General features: G+C 44.9%; 1 protein-coding gene across 7 annotated transcripts in view; it reads left to right on the top strand.

Annotated features, from left to right (window-relative positions):
- The window catches only part of LOC110535075 (EMI domain-containing protein 1), a 107314-nt gene that overhangs the window by 8465 nt on the left and 75007 nt on the right, over window positions 1-23842 (top strand). For all 7 annotated transcript variants that reach the window (XM_090190794.1, XM_036935959.2, XM_036935960.2 and 4 more), the window contains 2 exons: window positions 12523-12636; window positions 12786-12889. In XM_090190794.1, coding sequence (XP_090046920.1) covers window positions 12523-12636; window positions 12786-12889 — 218 coding nt within the window. The remainder of the gene's footprint in view (window positions 1-12522; window positions 12637-12785; window positions 12890-23842) is intronic.

Raw genomic sequence — 23842 nt, 5'->3', positions numbered from 1 at the left:
AGTTAAACACAGCCGTGCTGTTGGGTTTCACACCTTGTACCCATGGGAACAGCTCAACGCTGTAGAAGGTTTGCACTAGAGGTCTTCACGGGTCCAAAAAGTTGGACCTGTTTCGAAATAGATCTGTAGCTTTCCCACCCGACCTAATGTGCATAAATATACTGTATATATTTTTAAACATAGACCCGTTCCGAAAAAGGCCCATTGGAAAAACAGACCCAAACAGACACGTGCCGGTTCGGATCCAAGAGAGCAGTATCCACATTGGATGTAGTGATCCTAATATAATAGCCATGTCTAGAAAAACCAAAGTTCCCGAAGACTGGACCTAAAATTGTGTATAAACAATCAAACAAGAGATTTTTCAATGATTCCTACATCGAAGGCATCACTTGAAGCATTTATTAAACTGCTTCTTCCGGTTACTGATAGGCATGCATCCATCAAGAAACTGACTTTTAGAACTGCCAAATCCCCATGGATAGATGATGAATTGAAAAACTGTATGGCTGTCACACCCTGGCCATAGAGAGGTTTCTATTCTCTATTTTGGTTAGGCCAGGGTGTGACTAGGGTGGGCATTCTAGTTTCTTTATTTCTATGTTGGTGTGGTTCCCAATCAAAGGCAGCTGTCTATCGTTGTCTCTGATTGGGGATCATATATAAGTTGTCCTTTTTCGTTTGGGTTTTGTGGGTAGTTGTTTTCTGTTAAGAGTCTGCACCTGACAGGACTGTTTCAGTTTTCCCTCTTTGTTATTTTGTTTGAGCGTTTTTAGTATTACATTTATCATGAACACTTACCACGCTGCGTTTTGGTCCACTCCTTCATACGACGATTGTTACAATGGCTGAGAGGGATGAGGCAAAGGGAATAGCAAATAAGTCTGACAACACAGCAGACTGGAAAACACACAGTAAATTGAGAAATCACCTAACTAAACTAAACAAAAAGAAGAAGAAACTATACTATGGAACAAAAATAAATGACATAAAGAATGATAGTAAAAATATATGGAGTACTTTAAATGAAATTCTAGGCAAAAAAAGAGCTTGGCTCCATCCTTCATGGAGGTAGATGTCTTGTTCATAACAAAAGTCTTTGATATTACCAAACTAGTAACATTTTTGCTGACAAGATTAGTAAACTTAGGTATGACATGTAAACAACAAATTCTGAGTGTTCATATTCATGCATAAAGGACCAAATAATGAAAGACAAGCGCTGTAGTTTTAAGTTCCACAAAGTGGGTGTCGAAGAGGTGAAAACATTGCTGCTGTCTATAAATAAGTACAAACCACCTGGTACCGACACCTGGATGGTAAATTGCTAAACGTTGGTATTGGAATACATTTTGACTACATATTGTGTGTATGTATTGATATGTAGGCTATGTTTGATGTTTTAAATGTATGTATTTCAGTCCTGGACTAATACTATTCTGTACTATGTATTGTGTCATGTTTCATGTGGACTCCAGGAAGAGTAGCGGCTGATGGGGATCCTTAGAAATACCAAATACCCATTCATTTCTGAGAGTAGAAAGAAAGAGAGAAAGAAATCTCCCACCGGGCGCTGCCAGTGCCATCAAATGACTGAAAATGGCCAAATGATCCACAGTTACTTGTCCTTAAAACCTGCCTAAAACACATTACAAAAAAATATTTGTTGTGTTTCGTTGTGTAGGATATTCAAAACTTTATAGCCTATGGTTTTATTCATTTTTACTTTCCTAAAACAATAATTGTTCACCTCACGGTTCAGCTGTCAGAGATTTGAGCACTAAATGCATCAGGGCACTACATACAGATAGGCCTATAGGCTTAGGCATCTCCACTCTACAGTATATTTATATATTTGATAAATATAATGCTTAGGCGTCTCCACTCTACAGTAAATTTATATATTTTATAAATATAATGCTTAGGCGTCTCCACACTACAGTATATTTATAGATTTTATAAATATAATACTTATATAATACGTCTAATATATATATATATATCTGATATATATATAATACTTATATAATACGTCTCCACTCTACAGTATATTTATATATTTTATAAATATAATGCTTAGGCATCTCTACTCTACAGTATATTTATATATATATTATAAATATAATGCTTAGGCGGCTCTACTCTACAGTATATTTATATATATTATAAATATAATGCTTAGGCCTAGTCCTAGAGAGATCAAGAGAAATATAGACATATGCCGGCGCCATGTTCCTGACACCAACATGCATTTATACTTGTCAGATAGGCTACTATTGCTATAGAGATATAGGCGTACAGAAGGATAAGCATTATTGTTAGATTAAAGTCTGGTAGGTCTAAAACCTTCTTCCTCAGCTCAAGTTCAACTGTCGGAGTCAGTTGAAACACTGGTGCGCATTGCCTTCATAAGCCTGCAGTAGTCAAACCTAATAATAGCTACACCACACCAAACCTTCACAAAAGTTTCTTAACTTTATTAGTGTAATACCAAAAGTAGACCTAAGTCAAGTCATACAAGCAAGTTATTATATTGCAGCATTAAATTAAGTTTTGCATCTCGCCCTCTTTGGTTTTTCCTTTTTATGGTTTTGAGTGCGAGTAGCCCCAGGACTACCAGTAATTCTGTTATATTGCGGCAACATAACATGAACATAACATGAACAAAGAAAATGGCATTAGACACGTGTACCTTGTGCTGGGGACAATAAAAGTCCACTAGAATGTGTAGTTTGGTCACACAACCCAATGCCACAAGTTTTGAGGGAGAGGGCAATTGGCATCCTGACGGCAGAAATGTCCACCAGAGCTGTTGCCAGAGAATGTTATGTTCATTACGCTACCGTAAGCGTGTGATATCCAATTGGTAGTTACGAACTTGTCTCATCGCTGCAACTCCCCAACGGACTCGGGAGAGGCGAAAGTCGAGAGTCATGCGTCCTCCGGAAACATGCCAAGCCGCGCTGCGTCTTAACACATTGCTCGCTTAACCCGAAAGCCAGCTGCACCAATGTGTCGGAGGAAACACTGTCCAACTGACAACCGAAGTCAGGTTGCAGGCACCCAACCTTTCACAAGGAGTCGCTAGAGAATGATGAGCCAAGAAAATCCCACCGGCCAAACCCTCCCCTAACTCGGATGACACTGGGCCAAGCATACGCCACCCAAGGGGCTCCCAGTAATGGTTGGTTGTGACAGAGTCTGGTATCGAACCTGAGGCTGTAGTGACGCCTCAGCAGTACAATACAGTGCCTTAGACCGCTGCGCCAGTTGGGAGGCCGTTTTAGAGAATTTGGCAGTGTGTCCAATCGGCCTCACAACCGCAGACCACGTGTGACCACGTGTAACCACGCCAGCCCAGGACCTCCACATCCGGCTTCTTCACCTGTGGGATCGTCTGAGACCAGCCACCCAGACAGCTAATGAAACTGTGGGTTTGCACATCTGAAGAATTTCTGCACAAACTGTCAGAAACGGTCTCAGAGAAGCTCATCTGTGTGCTTGATGTCCTCACCAGGGTCTTGATCTGACTGCAGTTCGGCGTTGTAACCTACTTCAGTTGGCAAATGGCCCCTGGCACGCTGGAGAAGTGTCCTCCTCATGAATGAATCCCAGTTTCAACTGTACCAGGCAGATGGCAGACACCGTGTATGGCATTGTGTGGGCAAGCAGTTTGCCGATGTCAATGTTGTGAACTTGGTGCTCCATGGTGGCGGTGGGGTTAGGGTATGAGCAGGCATGAGCTACGTACAACGAAAACAATGACATTTTATCAAAGGCAATTGGAATGCACAGAGATACTGTGAGATGTTGAGGCCCATTGTTATGCCATTAGTCCACCACAATTGCCTCATGTTTCAGCATTATAATGCATGTCCCGATGTTGCAAGGATCTGTACATGATTCCTGGAAGCTGAAAATGTCCCATTTCTTCCATGGCCTGCATACTCATCAGACATGCCAACCATTGAGCATGTTTGGGATGCTCTGGATCGACGTGTACGACAGCGTTTCCAGTTCCCACCAATATCCAGCAACTTTGCACAGCCATTGAAGAGGAGTGGGACAACATTCCACAGGCCACGTTTCCTAGACGTTTCCACTTCACAATAACAGCACTTACAGTTGACCGGGGCATCTCTAGCATGGCAGAACTTTGACGAACTGACTTGTTGGAAAGGTGGCATCCTAAGACTGTGCCATGTTGAAAGTCCCTGTGCTCTTCAGTACGGGCCATTCTACTGCCAATGTTTGTCTATGGAGATTGCATGGCTGTGTGCTCGGTTTTATACACCTGTCAGCAATGGGTGTGGCTGAAATAGCCGAATCCACTAATTTGAAGGGATGTCCACATACTTGCTGCACGAAATCTAAGGAAGTCTCTAGATTTACTCGCCTGAAGTAGAATGTCTTATGATGAACTGTAGACCACACTATTTGCCAAGAGAGTTTTCATCTATACTTTTCGTGGCTGTCTATTTACCACCACAGATGGATTTTGGCACTAAGACCGCACTCAGTCAGCTGTATAAGGAAATAAGCAAATAGGAAACCACTCACCCAGAGGCGGCGTTCCCAGTGGCCGGAGGCTTTAATACAGGGAAACTTAAATCAGTTTTACCTAATCTCTATCAACATGTTAAATGCGCAAAAAGAGGGGAAAAAATTCTAGATTACCTGTACTCCACACACAGAGACACGTACAAAGCTCTCCCTCGCCCTCCATTTGATAAATCTGACCACAATTCTATCCTCCTGATTCCTGCTTACCAGCAAAAATTAAAGCAGAAAGCACCACAGTCTATAAAAAAGTGGTCAGATGAAGCAGATGCTAGACTACAGGACTGTTTTGCTATCACAGAATGGAATATGTTCTGGGATTCTTCCGATTGCATTGAGGAGTACACCACATCAGTCACTGGCTTTATCAATAAGTGCATCGAGGACATCATCCTCACAGTGACTGTACGTACCTACCCCAACCAGAAGCCATGGATTACAGGCAACATTCGCCCTGAGCTAAAGGCTAGAGCTGCCGCTTTCAAGATGCGGGACTCTAACCCGGAAGCTTATAAGAAATCCTGCTATGCCCTCCGATGAACCATCAAACAGGCAAAGCACCAATACAGGGCTAAGATTGAATTGTACAACACCGGCTCCGATGCTCGTCTTATGTGGCAGTGCTTGCAAACTATTGCACACTACAAATGGGAAGCACAGTTGTGAGCTGCCCAGTGACACGAGCCTACCAGACGAGCTAAATCACTTCTATGCTTGCTTTGAGGCAAGCAACACAGAAGCATGCATGAAAGCATCAGCTGTTCAGGACGACTGTGTGATCACGCTCTCTGTAGCCGAAGCCGAAGTGAGTAAGACCTTTAAACAGGTCAACATTCACAAGGCCGCGAGGTCAGACGGATTACCAGGACGTGTGCTCCAGGCATGTGCAGACCAACTGGCAGGTGTCTTCACTGACATTTTCAACATGACGCAATCTCTGTTCCACTCCACACTGCCCTTTCCCACCTGGACATAAGGAACACCTATGTGAGAGTGCTATTCATTGACTTCAGCTCAGTGTTCAACACCATAGTACCCTCAAAGCTCATCACTAAGCTAAGGAACCTAGGACTAAACACCTCCCTCTGCAACTGGATCCTAGACTTCCTGACGGGCCACCCCCAGGTGGTGAGGGTAGGTAGCAACACATCTGTCACGTTGATCCTAAACACTGGTGCCCCTCAGGGGTGCATGCTTAGTCCCCTCCTGTACTCCCTGTTCACCCATGACTGCACGGCCAGGCACGACTCCAACACCATCATTAAGTTTGCAGACGACACAACAGTGGTAGGCCTGATCACTGACAACGATGAGACAACCTATAGGGAGGAGGTCAGAGACCTGGCCGGGTTGTGCCAGGATAACAACATATCCCTCAACGTAATCAAGACTAAGGAGATGATTATGGACTACAGGAAAAGGAGGACCGAGCATCGCCCCCATTCTCATCGACGGGGCTGTAGTGGAGCAGGTTGAGAGCTTCAAGTTCCTTGGTATCCACATTACCAACAAACTAGATTGATCCAAACACACCAAGACAGTCATGAAGAGGGCACAACAAAGCCTATTCACCCTCAGGAAACAAAAAATATTTGGCATGGGTCCTCAGATCCTCAAAAGGTTTTACAGCTGCAACATCGAGAGCATGGTTGCATCACTGCCTGGTACGGCAACTGCTCGGCCTCTGACCGCAAGAGCAAGCGGTACCGGAGCGCCAAATCTAGGACAAATCTAAGGCTTCTCAACAGCTCAACCCCCAAGCCATAAGACTCCTGAACAGGTAATCAAACGGTTACCCAGACTATTTGTATTGTGTGCCCCCCAACCCCTCTTTTACGTTGTTGCTACTCTCTGTTTATCATATATGCATAGTCACTTTAACTATGCATTCATGTACATACTACCTCAATTAGCCCGACTAGACACATTGGCTACCCGGACTATCTGCATTGTGTCCCGCCACCCCTCTTTGACGCTACTGCTACTCTCTCTTTATCATATATGCATTGTCACTTTAACCATACCTACAATTGGCCTGACTCACTAGTGCCTGTATAGAGCCTCGCTACTGTATATAGCCTCGCCACTGTTATATCTTTTTACTCTGGTTTTTTATTTCTTTACTTGTCTATTGTTCACCTAATACCTATTTTTTACTTAGAAATTGCACTGTTGGTTAGGGCCTGTAAGTAAGCATTTCACTGTTTTACCTGCTGTATTCGGCGCACGTGACCAATAAACTTTGATTTGATTTGATTTGCATTGGACCTTTAACCCTACCTGACCACAGCTCTGTCGAGACTGAATGGTACTACTGTGTGACTTCACCTGGCTTCGGGAAGGTGGAGGCTCTAACAGTATTAAATAGGGAAAAGTGACAGTAGCTGTTGTCGTGGTCTGTGTCAGGTGGATCAGTGTTTCCCCTAGGATTTTTTTCAGCAGCGGTGGCAGAGTTAGCAGGGGTGGGCGTTTTCCTGGGGCATACGTCTCTATAGCTACACAGTAGATGGTGCGCCACTGACTCTGCTTAAAGCATATTGGGAAACCTCTGGGTGGATGAATAAGAAGCAAGAGTTTAGCACTAGCATCCAGAAGTATGTTAGTTAGATGAAAAACATGTAAAGAAAGACTTCATTGTTCTGCTTGTGCTAATTCACCATGAAAGAGATCATTGTGTTTGCACAATTACGCATATTAAGTGTGTAGGTGGGAGGAAGACCTGTGCTCACGCATGGCCACTAGGAGCTGCCAACAGTGTCCTGCTGCATCCCACCTCCCCTCCTCTGTCTTCTAACGCAGATAAGGAAGTTGCATTTAGGATTTTATGCCCTTGGAAATTGCTCAAATAGTTCAAACTGGTTCCCTATATCATACAGCCCTAGTAGGGGCTTGTGTACGGACACCACAGCATGTGTGGATTGTTACTGTGAGGTGTTGGCATTGCCCAGCAGTGTACACACACACACAGTCTCACACACATTCAGTACAGTCATTGGTTGAAACATTGTGACTCCAGTGTTACTGTGTCACTTCTATTCAGCCCTAGCCATATGAGGGTAATCAGGGTATTTGTGCACTTCATTGTTAATAAAAGACTGCTAACACATGTTTCGTGGAATAGCCTCCGTACGTTCCTCATACATTACATGCCGCTCCATGTTTCCTTGATTTATGGTTGTTGGGATGGCTGATGAGGAAAAAAATATGATTTAATCCATTTTAGATTAAGGCTGTAACGTAACAAAATCTGGAAAAAGTGAAGGGTTCTGAATCCTTTCCGAATGCACTGTAGGACATGTTTAACGAATACCATGGAGAGGTTTTCCCCTTTATTTCTGAGTATTGTTTCCCTTGTTAGCATTTTCTTCCGACCAATAATGCAGTGATTGAAACCATCCCATAGCTCCTCTCCTAATCCGACTCAGATATCTATTCTACACGGCACAGCCCAGGGAAACAGATCTAGTCCTGGTTGACTAACATGGACAAGAGCTGGTCCAGGCTAACTGATACACTACTGCACTGACTCCCTCTTCTTTGTCCTTGGCTGCATATGGTTCAAAAGAGGTCCGAAAACCAAGAGCTTCGCTAGTAGTGAGAGCTTCATAAGTAGTGAGAGTAAGTATACAAAGCCTTTATAGAGACTATATAAAAACTTGAGGTAAATGTGTATAACTTATTCTTAAAAGACACATTTTGACTAATGAGGGCTCCAGCATCTGGTGTTGACCTGTGACCGCTTCGCGTTCCTAGGAAACTATGCAGTTTTTTGTTTTTTTACGTGTTATTTCTTACATTAGTACCCCAGGTCATCTTAGGTTTCATTACATACAGTCGAGAAGAACTACTGAATATAAGATCAGCATCAACTCACCATCAGTACGACCAAGAATATGTTTTTCGCGACGCGGATCCTGTGTTCTGCCTTACAAACAGGACAACGGAGTGGATCCTATGCAGCGACCCAAAAAAACGACTCCGAAAGAGAGGGAAACGAGGCGGTCTTCTGGTCAGACTCCGGAGACGGGCACAGCGCGCACCACTCCCTAGCATTCTTCTTGCCAATGTCCAGTCTCTTGACAACAAGGTTGATGAAATCCGAGCAAGGGTAGCATTCCAGAGGGACATCAGAGACTGTAACGTTCTTTGCTTCACGGAAACGTGGCTTACTGGAGAGACGCAATCCGAAGCGGTGCAGCCAACAGGTTTCTCCACGCATCGCGCAGACAGGAAAAAACATCTTTCTGGTAAAAAGAGGGGCGGGGGCGTATGCCTTATGACTAACGTGACATGGTGCGATGAAAGAAACATACAGGAACTCAAATCCTTCTGTTCACCTGATTTAGAATTCCTCACAATCAAATGTAGACCGCATTATCTACCAAGAGAATTCTCTTCGATTATAATCACAGCCGTATATATCCCCCCCCAAGCAGACACATCGATGGCTCTGAACGAACTTTATTTAACTCTCTGCAAACTGGAAACAATTTATCCGGAGGCTGCATTCATTGTAGCTGGGGATTTTAACAAGGCTAATCTGAAAACAAGACTCCCCAAATTTTATCAGCATATCGATTGCGCAACCAGGGGAGGAAAGACCTTGGACCATTGTTACTCTAACTTCCGCGACGCATATAAGGCCCTGCCCCGCCCCCCTTTCGGAAAAGCTGACCACGACTCCATTTTGTTGATCCCTGCCTACAGACAGAAACTAAAACAAGAGGCTCCCACGCTGAGGTCTGTCCAACGCTGGTCCGACCAAGCTGACTCCACACTCCAAGACTGCTTCCATCACGTGGACTGGGAGATGTTTCGTATTGCGTCAGATAACAACATTGACGAATACGCTGATTCGGTGTGCGAGTTCATTAGAACGTGCGTTGAAGATGTCGTTCCCATAGCAACGATTAAAACATTCCCTAACCAGAAACCGTGGATTGATGGCAGCATTCGTGTGAAACTGAAAGCGCGAACCACTGCTTTTAATCAGGGCAAGGTGTCTGGTAACATGACCGAATACAAACAGTGCAGCTATTCCCTCCGCAAGGCTATCAAACAAGCTAAGCGCCAGTACAGAGACAAAGTAGAATCTCAATTCAACGGCTCAGACACAAGAGGCATGTGGCAGGGTCTACAGTCAATCACGGACTACAGGAAGAAACCCAGCCCAGTCACGGACCAGGATGTCTTGCTCCCAGGCAGACTAAATAACTTTTTTGCCCGCTTTGAGGACAATACAGTGCCACTGACACGGCCTGCAACGAAAACATGCGGTCTCTCCTTCACTGCAGCCGAGGTGAGTAAGACATTTAAACGTGTTAACCCTCGCAAGGCTGCAGGCCCAGATGGCATCCCCAGCCGCGCCCTCAGAGCATGCGCAGACCAGCTGGCCGGTGTGTTTACGGACATATTCAATCAATCCCTATACCAGTCTGCTGTTCCCACATGCTTCAAGAGGGCCACCATTGTTCCTGTTCCCAAGAAAGCTAAGGTAACTGAGCTAAATGACTACCGCCCCGTAGCACTCACATCCGTCATCATGAAGTGCTTTGAGAGACTAGTCAAGGACCATATCACCTCCACCCTACCTGACACCCTAGACCCACTCCAATTTGCTTACCGCCCAAATAGGTCCACAGACGATGCAATCTCAACCACACTGCACACTGCCCTAACCCATCTGGACAAGAGGAATACCTATGTGAGAATGCTGTTCATCGACTACAGCTCGGCATTCAACACCATAGTACCCTCCAAGCTCGTCATCAAGCTCGAGACCCTGGGTCTCGACCCCGCCCTGTGCAACTGGGTACTGGACTTCCTGACGGGCCGCCCCCAGGTGGTGAGGGTAGGCAACAACATCTCCTCCCCGCTGATCCTCAACACTGGGGCCCCACAAGGTTGCGTTCTGAGCCCTCTCCTGTACTCCCTGTTCACCCACGACTGCGTGGCCACGCACGCCTCCAACTCAATCATCAAGTTTGCGGACGACACAACAGTGGTAGGCTTGATTACCAACAACGATGAGACGGCCTACAGGGAGGAGGTGAGGGCCCTCGGAGTGTGGTGTCAGGAAAACAACCTCACACTCAACGTCAACAAAACTAAGGAGATGATTGTGGACTTCAGGAAACAGCAGAGGGAACACCCCCCTATCCACATCGATGGATCAGTAGTGGAGAGGGTAGCAAGTTTTAAGTTCCTCGGCATACACATCACAGACAAACTGAATTGGTCCACTCACACAGACAGCATCGTGAAGAAGGCGCAGCAGCGCCTCTTCAACCTCAGGAGGCTGAAGAAATTCGGCTTGTCACCAAAAGCACTCACAAACTTCTACAGATGCACAATCGAGAGCATCCTGGCGGGCTGTATCACCGCCTGGTATGGCAACTGCACCGCCCTCAACCGTAAGGCTCTCCAGAGGGTAGTGAGGTCTGCACAACGCATCACCGGGGGCAAACTACCTGCCCTCCAGGACACCTACACCACCCGATGTCACAGGAAGGCCATAAAGATCATCAAGGACATCAACCACCCGAGCCACTGCCTGTTCACCCCGCTATCATCCAGAAGGCGAGGTCAGTACAGGTGCATCAAAGCTGGGACCGAGAGACTGAAAAACAGCTTCTATCTCAAGGCCATCAGACTGTTAAACAGCCACCACTAACACTGAGTGGCTGCTGCCAACACACTGACACTGACTCAACTCCAGCCACTTTAATAATGGGAATTGATGGGAAATGATGTAAATATATCACTAGCCACTTTAAACAATGCTACCTTATATAAATGTTACTTACCCTACATTATTCATCTCATACGCATACGTATATACTGTACTCTATATCATCGACGGTATCCTTATGTAATACATGTATCACTAGCCACTTTATACTATACTATGCCACTTTGTTTACATACTCATCTCATTGTACATACTGTACCCGATACCATCTACTGTATCTTGCCTATGCTGCTCTGTACCATCACTCATTCATATATCCTTATGTACATATTCTTTATCCCCTTACACTGTGTACAAGACAGTAGTTTTGGAATTGTTAGTTAGATTACTTGTTATTACTGCATTGTCGGAACTAGAAGCACAAGCATTTCGCTACACTCGCATTAACATCTGCTAACCATGTGTATGTGACAAATAAAATTTGATTTGATTTGATTTGACCTCTGGGTAAGCTGTTTTCCTGGCAGGTCATCCCGCTCCCAGCCTTTCCAGCTGTGCAAAGCAATTCCTGATAACGTATTACGAAAGGAGTCGTCTTGGAAAAGGAGTGGGCCTATGACCTACTATTAGCCTGTGTTTGAAAACTCACTCTATTCTCTGTGTGAGACCCTGCCCCCTCTGGTCCCCCTCAGTGACTCTGCCTCTTCTGAGACCCAGGCGGGAAAAAGCCAGCGGATGTGTATTGATAGGGGAAAGACCGCAATATAAACACAGCCTACAATGCACTCCCGCAAGTGTCACGGCTGATTGAACTCATGTAAACACCATAAGGACTTTGAAAAGAAAGAGGGCAGAGAATGAGAAAAGAGATTCAAATCCCAGAGTAGATGGCTTACTGAGTGCGAGGGCACGGCTAATTTCCCTTTGTGTGTGTGTGTGTGTGTGTGTGTGTGTGTGTGTGTGTGTGTGTGTGTGTGTGTGTGTGTGTGTATGTGTGTGTGTGTCTGTGTGTCTGTCTGTGTGTGTGTGTGTGTCTGTGTGTGTGTTTGAGAGAGGGAGAGAGAGATTGCAGGGTGTGTGTGTTTTTATCAGATAATGATATGACCACCTGTGGCTTGTATTTTTTTTTGTACAGGTGTGGAGCCAATAGTGTGTTTCTCTTACCCTTTGTCTTGTTGAATTTGAGTGTGCATGCTAAACCTGCTCTGTGTCCCACTTTCTCCCTCTCTCTCCCTCTCTTTCTCTCTCTCTTCCTCTTTCCTCTCTCTCAGGAACTGGTGTCCCCATACGGTCACTAAGACGGTGACATGCCAGGTGCAGAATGGGACAACCCTGCAGCGTGTCTACCAGACATGTCGCTGGCCACAGGGATGCACAGGGGGAAGGTGAGTCTGGGACCTCTTATCCAAAACACTGCATGTCAAAACCTCACCAAACACACCCGACATCTACACCTTGATGAATGAGCCACAAGATCAGAGGAACTGTTTCCTCCTTACACTGTTTGTGATGTTGGCCTGTGTGTGTTCCCCAGCTACCGGACAGTGGTCAGACCCTCCTATAAGGTGGTGTACCGTACCATCAACTCTCTGGAGTGGAAGTGCTGTCCAGGCTACAGCGGCACGGCCTGTGAAGAAGGTAAGAGGGCAACAGAGGTCAACATCTTCTGGGATTTATGCACTTACAGATTTCTCTGTTCTTCTCCAGCTGAGCACATCTCTGTACATCTCTGTACATCTCTGTACTTCTCTGTACTTCTCTGTACTTCTCTGTACTTCTCTGTACTTCTCTGTACATCTCTGTACATCTCTGTACTTCTCTGTACTTCTCTGTACATCTCTGTACATCTCTGTACTTCTCTGTACTTCTCTGTACATCTCTGTACTTCTCTGTACATCTCTGTACATCTCTGTACTTCTCTGTACTTCTCTGTACATCTCTGTACTTCTCTGTACTTCTCTGTACATCTCTGTGCTTCTCTGTACTTCTCTGTACATCTCTGTACATCTCTGTACTTCTCTGTACATCTCTGTACATCTCTGTACTTCTCTGTAAATCTCTGTACTTCTCTAGTTTCTGGTCCCTGTAGTGCCTTTCTCTCCTCTCTCTGCATCTCCCTCCCCCCTCAATGCTCACAACTGAAAACACATGAATGTGAACAGAACAATGAGGACATGAGATTTTGGTGCGAGGCGAGAGAGAGACCAGAGGAGGTGATGGTAATTAAGGGCTGAGGTAGTGAATCCTAGGCATGTGATATGTAGTCCTGGAGCCTGGTTCTGACGCAGCTCTGAGCGGGGGCCAGCCCATCAGCCATGTTGTGGTCGGAGAAACCATGAAGACCAGACGGCTGCCAGGACTGCCTTAGCTCTCCCCCACTTCCTCCTTCTTTCCACTCTCACTTCCCCTTCTCACTCTCTCTCGTATGGTTCACTTTCTCACTCTCAAGTTTGATATCTCTCTCATTTCTCTCTTTTTTTGTCATCCCTTTCTTCCTGTCTGTAAGTTATCTTTTCTCACTTATCTCAAGTTCAATAATGTATCTTTGTCTTCGTTCCATTCCCCATTTCAACATATCTCTCTATCTCTATTTTCCTCTGTGTTATCCAGTATCCCTAGTTCCTCACTGTTAGCCTCTTAGGGGTTCCTCAAAACTAATAAATGAGTAACATGGATAAACACTAGGATATCCCTCTGTTTGCCTGCATATCAATACACTCACTCGCCAGTGGTCTAGAGAAACCTCACATCAGCATTTTAGGGCAGAGCCAACAGCCTCCAGTTTATTCATCTTTTAGGTTTTTTAAGTGTCCAACTTGACTGTTATTGAATTGCATAAGGTCAATTATTTTGTATGGTTTTGCATTTCATGGTCCATCTGCAAGTATGGTTTCATCCCCTTAAAATGCCAACACTCTGTTATTGCTATTCTGATCCTTTCAACTCCAGTAACTCCCCCTGCCTACACTCCACACACTTCTCCTCACACCACTCACCCAGAACAGAGCCTAATAATTTCCCTTGGCGCTGGCTGGCCCCCTGTCTGGTGTAGAGGGTGGAGTGACTGTTTGTCCCAGGACCCAGGGCTGATTACAATAACCCTTTACTGTGATAACATGTTGAGTTCTCAGTGGTGTTGACATGGGACTACTGTTTCCCTCACCAGCCAGCCCACTCCTCCCAGGTGAGCTAACAGTCTCTCTGGGGGGCTCACAGGGGCCCACTACCTGCTGAAGGGTGCTTTAATAGGGCCTCATTTGGGAGAAATTACCCCACTTTTCCCATCCCACCAGCAACCCCTTTACACATGTGCCTAGGGCTGTGCTGGTCACGAAATATAGTCAGCTGGTGATTGTCAAGCAAATAACTGTCAGTCTCACGGTAATTGACCGTTAATTAACATAACACATTTAGCATCTCCTGGCTTCCACACAGTGGCCTACAAGCCACTGAAGCAGACCTTTGGAACATCTACATTTTGAAAAGTCTAATAAATCCATATAATATAGCCTACACCTTCACAATAAGTCCATTATCTATTTTAGACAGATCTAAAGAAACATGAAGAAAATGTCATGTATTTCAGAAGAACAGAATAGCATACTCTGAGATGTCCTTATGTTAGGTCCTGATCTGGCTATGCCAAACGGCTGTGGGCTACACTAGTTCATTTAGCAGACAAGATTTGCTTAGAATCTTGTGGCATTATTTTATATTATTTTATAGCATGAAGAATACAATTGAACAAAGCTGAATAAGATATAAAGGATATTTTCTCCAAAAGATTTGAGGGAGTGCGCACATGCAGCTATTCTGGGTTGAGTGGTTAACGAAGATATACGTACTTCTATATGCTTAATTTTTAGTTATTCGTGTAATTTTAGTTGTTCTACATACGTTGGGCTATATGTTTTGATTTTCAATACACTGTAATGCTGCGTGATGCGACTCTAATGATTATTTGAAAAAAGTTGCTTGAAGGGCATGTGCTCTGCTTTGTTTTTATGCGCAGGCTGTACAGACTCAGTCTCTCATTCACAATTTGGCAAGCACTTGATAATGCCTCGGATTTCACAGCGGCATCCCCTATGTGTGGATGTAATGCACCCTACAAAAATCCATGCTTTTTTAAGGCCAATGGCTGCGGTGCCTGGGCCCTGAGTGCTGCATTGTGCCCTTCTCCCTGAGTGCTGCACGCTCTGAAGCACCTCTCACTCACATGGCTCTCCATCCGTCTTTCTCACAGGCTACAAGTGAAGACAGGCACATCAGGGATGCAACTGCATGCGTCCTTATCCAATTCCGAGGTGCATATTGAAGATATTGGAAGAACTGTCCACATTTACTTTTCGTCAGCCGACAAGATAAGTAGGCCTAATGAACAGCAAAAGCACTAGCCTATGTCAATCTACTATCCCCCAAAGTACAAAAGTCGACCCATTATTTTCTGTGCGAGAAATAAAAATTCCAAACATAGTCTGGGACAGTTGTGGGATGCGATGGATCCCAAATGAATACCACTAGCATCAAAAAAACTTTTTTACGCAATGTGGCTGACACAATATCAGAACGTTTAGCTTGAAATGTTGATAAACTATTTCTTCACATTATAAGCGCAGCAATGCGTACATGGCAGAAGGCTATAAGCGCAAATGTTCCATTAGCGGGAAAACACTATTATCAAAAGTGACCACAAATGTGATTATGCATATAACGCTTTTATTATAAAGGTGCATTTTTATTGTGAAAATGATCTTCTCCAAACTTGAAACTCAAGTGCTGCTTATATACTGTATATACACACACACACACCAGTTAGGCTCTACTGTACACCTCTTGTATTGTAAAGCAGATTAATGTGCTTAATTTTAAGAAGTTTTTTGGCCACTTTAGTTGTGATACAAACCTTATCAAAAAATATAGCCCTACACTCTACATGAGGTGTGCCACTATGATTAGAAAAAGTTGCAAAAAAAGGCATTGTTTCTTATGCTAGGCATCATTCATTCTAGATTGAATCTTGTCTTTACATATACTAAATAATATATGTGTGAAATTTGTTTTGATTTAGAATGGACCATTATTATGCACCTGTCTTGAAATACATGCCCTCTATGCACTTAAATAGCGAATGGAGGATGCTTTTCCCATGGTTTATTTTCATGCCAGCCAGGTAGCCTGTATTCCTGTTGTAAAGATAAGCAATGTGCTTAATATTAGGAAAGTTGAGAAATAAAAATAGTAGGCCTAGCCTATAGAAAGCTGATGGGAGCCTCCTCTTTTTAGTAGAGGCCATCCCTCTGTTTTCTCGTACAATTGCATAGCCTGCAGAAATGTTGCACAACATGAGGTCATGGGCTCTTATGAAGTGTTTGAATCGATTTTTGATTACATTTGCATTGATGTCAGAGTTATTAAAGGGACAATAGAGTGCTGAGTACCAGGCAGTTAGCAAGATTGGTAGGCTATTAATCACCATCAGCAGCATCAGAGCTTGGAGAAGCCTAATTACCGTGACTGCCTTCATGAGTCGTCACAGCCGGTGTGGCGGTAACATGGTCACCGCAACTGCCCTACATGTGCCTACACATGGTACAAGGTGTACCGGTGGAGGCTCCTCAGAGGAGGAAGGAGAGGGCCATCCTCGGTAAATTTCATAAAAACAAAATTTTCAAAACATTGAAAAAGTTATACTTTTTAGATAAAACTATACTAAATAGAATCACGTCACCAAATAATTGATTAAAACACACTATTTGGCAATGAACGTCTACAGTAGCCTTAACAACACTCTGCAGGGTAGCACCATGGTGTAGCCGGAGGACAACTAGCTTCCGTCCTGCTCTGGGTACATTGCCTCAGTACAAAACCTAGGAGGCTCATGATTCTCACCCCCTTCCATAGACGTACACAGTAATTATGACAACTTCCAGAGGAGGTCCTCCAATCTATCAGAGTTCTTGCATCATGAACATGTTGTCCACCCAATCAAAGGATCAGAGAATTAATATAGTACTGAAAGCATAAGCTACAGCTAGCTAGCACTGCAGTGCAGTGCATACAATGTGGTAAGTAGTTTCAAAGATTCAAAGAGAGTGAAAGACAAAAGTTGAACAGTTTTGAACAAATCCATTTCTTCCAAAATGAAGGAGAAGCAAGTGAAAGATAGATACATCATTTATTTTTTAACTTTCAGTTTCACTTACTTAGCTAGCAAATGCGGCTAGCTTGTTTAACCTACTCAAACACCCTGCTCAAAAATAAGGATGCTATGTTAGCTAGCTGGCGATGACTATCCAACAAAACACGAGAACCCTCAAAATCAAGGTAAGCTTTTGGTTTTACTAATTTATTGCTACCGGGCCTGCCGGTGTAAGAGCTAAACTGCTTACTGACTGTAGACTGTAACGTTACTGTAACATCTTTTAGCTATGTTGACTATGACGTTACTTTAGGTAATATGGTGACAACGATGTAGGCTGTGTGTAGTGGTTATGATATGGTTTGGCTTGGAAAGTTTTTTTCGCTTGATCACATACAGCTGATGTGTTGTGCATTGAAGTCTACAAGCAAAGGGACAAGGTGATAGGAGGAGAGAAGGAATACAACTCTGCTATGAAAGTGAACTGTGAAATGTGATCAGAGGTGTATTCATTCTACCGATTCTGTTGAAAATAGTTTCTTAAACGGAAGCAAACGGAACAAAATGGGGATAGACGTACCTACATTTGTCGAATAGAAACTCTCGTTTGCAACTGTTGGACTAATGATTACACCTTATATCAGCTAGATGCAGGCAAGACTGTGCAAGGCTGTATTTAATGTGTCACTGTCTGTCCATGTGTCACTGTCTTTCACCTTAAATGTATCTCTCGACCTGTGTGTACCTACTTTGTAAAATGTCATTCATAGGCTAGGTTGTAGCAACCTCGTGATGACTATAGGGACATTTTTAGTATCATGTAGTAGCCTAAACCTCTCGCTGTTACATTGAACTGGGTGAATGGGATATGATTGACAGTCATCCAATATGCTATAAATATAGGCCATTCTCATGAAAAAATACATCTTAAATGTCACTGACCACCACTGAGGTGTACATATGTCAGAAGCCCTCTGATACAGCGTATGAGACACTCAAAAACTCCCACTCACGCATGGACAGACTACCGAGATACACACACACAGACAACACACGCACGCACGCACAGACACACACACACACACACACACACACACACACACACACACACACTGTCAAAAGACCTAGAATTATCCAGTTAAGTAGTACTAGAGGGCCATGGTGGGGGTTTGTCTGGGGGGTTTGAGACAGGGACAGGGATGCTGAGATTAGACACTTATGAGAGCGCCGTTCCGGGTGTCTCAGATCACAAGCAGCACTGAGTGGAAGTGTCAGCTCCTATTCAGAGAGCCCTACTATGCAGTGGGTGGATAGCATCCAGGACCGCCGCCGGGACTGTGTAGGAGAGGCCCCTGCCAGCACCCAACCTGATACCCCTCCTCTCAGCCCCCTCTTCAACTACCGTAAGGACAAATACAAACCAGCGACACTGGATGACTGGAGATGAGACAGCACATGTACAAATTGTTGCCATTGTGTTGCCAAGGGAAGTTAGTGCAGCATTCTCAGTTGATGCAGCATTCGAGTGCGAGGTCAAAGATGAGCTGTGTGTGACGTTGTTGTGATTGTTAGCCTCTAGCTTTGCGGATACATGGCCTAGAGAATGTATTTGTGTGTTTTAGACACATAACATAGATGTATGTTATTCATTATTCGTTGAAGTGGACATACGGGATATATCTTTGGTCTGAAGTTGAACTAATGTGATGTCCTGTTCTCTTGATCTATGACCCATTCAAAGTTCCAGTTAAGAGTAGTCTTAGGTGTTCCCCCCTTCCTTCCATCTACACACTCCCTCTGTTGCCTGTCTGCTGTCTGCCTCTCACAGACTGTGGAAAATGTGCATGATCCTTTGATTTACTTTACCTCCCCTAACTTCTCTGTACTGTACCACTACCCTGACTGACCCCCCTCCCAGGGCTGGTCTGAATTACTGCAGCCACCACCACAGCAGACAGGCCAGCTGCAAACTGGGACTGGGACTGGGACTGGGACTGGGGACTGGAGACTGGGACTGGGACTGGGACTGGGATTCTCACTGGGAGGGTGAGAGTTAAGGTGAGACTGAATGATGACAATCCTCCTCATTCAGGAAAGCCAGAGCGGTGAGGGCGCTGTAATCGTAGCGTTGATTGTTGGGGGTTGTTTTCACTTTTGTTCCATCACTCACTTAGCTGAGTTCTTTCCCTTAAATGCATGTACTCACTGACCTTGTTAGGTGCTTTGGAGTTTGGTCCCCTGCCTGCTGTCAGAGTGGCTGACTAGGGTCCAGTCTGTCTGGTGTGTCTGACCTAGAGATAACACGTCTCTGTTTTAGTTTAGAACCTCTTGAAGTGTTTCCCCCAGTCCCAATGGCCCGGGTGCAGAGTGCCCAGACCCAGGATGAGTGAGTGAATACTATTGGATGGGTTCAAGTCACTCAAGTCACTCCAATCAGAGGATCCTGTGGGATCTGTGGCCCGTTGGCTCCACCACATCCAGCCCATGGGCTCCAAAAACAAAACATTACATCACACACAGGCTGATAACAGACAAACCCACTGAGTCAGAGAGAGTCTATGTGGAGTAAGATAACACTGTATTAAGACAGCCACCCCTCATATTTCTCTCTGTTTCTCAAGCCCCCAACCAAATCTCAAGCCTTGGCTGAAATTCCAAACCAGTGGTGTAATTACCTCATCGTAATTGTTTTCTATGAGGTTGGGGAGATATTGTCTTACTGCTGGACCTGCATTACAATGGTCTTTATCTCTGATTGAGCTTGAAAAAACATCTAAGTATTTGCAGATGGAGGCACTTTTATAAACGGCCAGAGAACATGGATATAATGTATGCCTGGATCGCATCACCCTTCCAAGCAACACAACTCTTGTTTTCACTGGGGATATCCCAAGTTACAATACATAAAATAACACTATCAAAATTATACCCCATTTTATTACAACAGAATATCAAACATATTCTGTGTTCCTTATATTTGATTATGACATTGGAGTTTATGGTTGACTTCAGGAAGCATAGAAGGGAACATACCCCAATCCACATCAATGGGACTGTGGTAGAGAGAGTCACGAGTTTTAAATTGTTCGGCGTCCACATCACCGAGGACTTTCATGGACCAACATCACCACCTCCCTTGTCAAGGCGCAACAGCGTCTCTACTTCCTATGGCGGCTGAAGAAATACGGTATTCTGCCCTGGGTCCTCTCAAAATACTACGGCTGCATCATCGAGAGCGTCCTGACCGGTTGCATCACAGCCTGGTATGGGACTTGCTCTGTCCACGAAAACAAGACCCTCCAGCGGGTGGTGAAGACGGCCTAGCACACCCCTGGGATCGTGCTTCCACCCATCCAGGAAATCTACTGGAAATGGTGCCCGAAGAAGGCCGCAGCATCATCAAGGACCCCACACCCCAGCCACAAGCTGTTCACTTCTTTACCATTGGGCAGAAAGTATTGGAGGTCTGATACCAACAGGCTCAGAGACAGTTTCTATCTACAAGCCATCAGACTGCTGAACACTTGAACCTGCTCTGATTCTTCGCATCTTAGCACACATCACAGCTGCTGCTACCAGCTGTATACGCATATGCGCTGTGATAGTATTCCTGTCTCCCTGACATATACGCTGTGATAGTATTTCTGTCTCCCTGACATATACGCTGTGATAGTATTCCTGTCTCCCTGGCATATACGCTGTGATAGTATTTCTGTCTCCCTGGCATATACGCTGTGATAGTATTCCTGTCTCCCTGACATATACGCTGTGATAGTATTTCTGTCTCCCTGGCATATACGCTGTGATAGTATTCCTGTCTCCCTGGCATATACGCTGTGATAGTATTCCTGTCTCCCTGACATATACGCTGTGATAGTATTTCTGTCTCCCTGGCATATACGCTGTGATAGTATTCCTGTCTCCCTGACATATACGCTGTGATAGTATTTCTGTCTCCCTGGCATATACGCTGTGATAGTATTCCTGTCTCCCTGACATATACGCTGTGATAGTATTTCTGTCTCCCTGGCATATACGCTGTGATAGTATTCCTGTCTCCCTGGCATATACGCTGTGATAGTATTCCTGTCTCCCTGGCATATACGCTGTGATACTATTCCTGTCTCCCTGACATATACGCTGTGATAGTATTCCTGTTTCCCTCAGGTCAGGTGTGTTAGTTGGCCTCCTGCCCTTTTCCCCTGCTGTGACTGAGTTATGTGAGGATAGAGTGTGAGAAAGAGAGGATGACAATGGGAGGTTCCAGTTGATATCACAGACTGAACATGATTTATAAAGACAGACACGTGAAACAACACAACACCGGGCAGCTTACCTCAGGAGGGGGCCGCAGGCAGCACATTGAGACATTAGGGAGGCAGTGGAGGCTGCTGAGACACATAATAATGTCTGGAAATGAGTTAATGGAATAGCATAAAACACATGGAACCCATGTGTTTGACATATTTGATACCATTCCACTTAAGCCATTACCAGGAGCTCCAGCCATAACCAACCTCCTGTAAAGGGAGGAGGTTTTGCTGAATTAGTGCGGCTGAAAGAGCCCCATCAAGCCATGTTTCTCAGCCAAGCGGAGGCTGCGGTTTCTGGGCTGCAATTACGGCGTGGCCGAGAGGCAGAGGCTCCGCATCTTTAATAAGCCGCAAAAATGTAATCTGTGTTTTCACAGCTCAGCTCGGCTTATCAGAGGCCTACACTCTAAGCCCCTCACTTTAAACATCGCTGGGCTGCAGCTTGCCATTAGCAAGGGGAGTGTGAGAGTACGTGGGGGCTGGTGTGTTCAGGGTGTGTGTGTGTGTGTGTGTGTGTGTGTGTGTGTGTGTGTGTGAGCGTGCGTGCGTGCGTGCGTGTGTGCCTGCGTGCGTGTGTGCGTATGTATACATGAGTGTATATGTGTGGGTGGGAGAGCGAGGTGTTGAGCATTTGTATGATGAAGGATGCAGCTGTTAAGCGTGATTAGCCGTTTTAATGACTGTAGTTTTTAGTAGCTGTAAGTGGAAAGACCCCAGTGTGAGGTCACGGGTGTGGGAGCCGCACGAGACCAGTTCCTCTCTCTCTCTGAGTGCTGACCACTCCCACTCCTCTTGGATCACACAAAGGAACACTGTCAAAAACAACATATTATGACCCAACATAAAGCCACCACTTTCCAGAGCTGTCTCTGAAGTGGCCCTTCTCTCTCCTCTCAACCACCCCCCTGGTCCCACAGTCGCCTTGTTTGCATTAAACAGGTTTTAAAACCACTGGAACACTGACACGGGACATACACATACACATACACCCAAACACACTCATACATACACATACACCCAAACACACTCACACATACACATACACCCAAACACACTCACACATACACATACACCCAAACACACTCACACATACACATACACATACACATACACCCAAACACACTCACACATACACATAAACCCAAACACACTCACACATACACATATACCAAAACACACTTACACATACACATACACCCAAACACACTCACACATACACATACACCCAAACACACTCACACATACACATACACATACACCCAAACACACTCACACATACACGCAAACACACTCACACATACACACTGATTTATTTAGAAGGAAACATAGACACACACGTCACGAATTACACACATAAGCACTTTCAGATGCACACACATACTCCTGCACGTACACGAACACACACTCACCGTCAGCCACAAAACACTATTTGCACAGACACACATAGCCATGAAGGCATCCTATACATCCACACAGACAGGCATGCTCCCAGCCGTATGCAGACAGGCCTGTGCTGCGGAGATTCATGGCTGTGTAAATGGCAAGCGACAGCAGCACAAGTGCTGAGCCCAAATTGGAAGCAGCTGAAGCCAGGCAAGGCAAGGGGAGGAGAGCAAAGGGTCCCAGATGAGATTAGAGACGAGAGAGTCCAGCCCCTGGCACCTCGCTTCTCCACTCAGAGGGGATTAGTCACAACAGTCATTCATTACCATACGACACCAGCCGATTTATTAGTGGGACCAGCCATCAATTAACTAAAGCAAACAGGGGAAAGGAAGCTATTTTTCTCTCTCTGTCTGTTTTGCGCGCTACTCTGTTGTTGTGTGTTTGTGCTCATTTGTTAAGATGGAAAGAGTTGTTTTAGACTATTTCAAAGTATATCTTAGAGGAAACCAACTATTGCCACAGGTCAGATGAAGGTTGAGATTCCCTGTGCTGCAGGTCAGTTTATTTATGGTTTCCCTGGCTTCCCTGGAGTCCCAAGGCATCGTGGATTATTGAAAATCATGCTTCTTCTTCTGGGGAAATGGACCCAGCAGGCAGAGATAGAACTGTGTGCATGCCTGCCCTCTCCACCACACACACACACACACACACACACACACACACACACACACACACACACACACATACACA

Source organism: Oncorhynchus mykiss, chromosome 11 (genome assembly GCF_057628025.1).
Source record: "Oncorhynchus mykiss isolate SJ-2025 chromosome 11, ASM5762802v1, whole genome shotgun sequence".
NCBI lineage: Eukaryota > Metazoa > Chordata > Actinopteri > Salmoniformes > Salmonidae > Oncorhynchus > Oncorhynchus mykiss.
The sequence above is the reverse complement of the archived record's forward strand: the minus strand, read 5'-3'. Positions and strand labels throughout refer to the sequence as shown.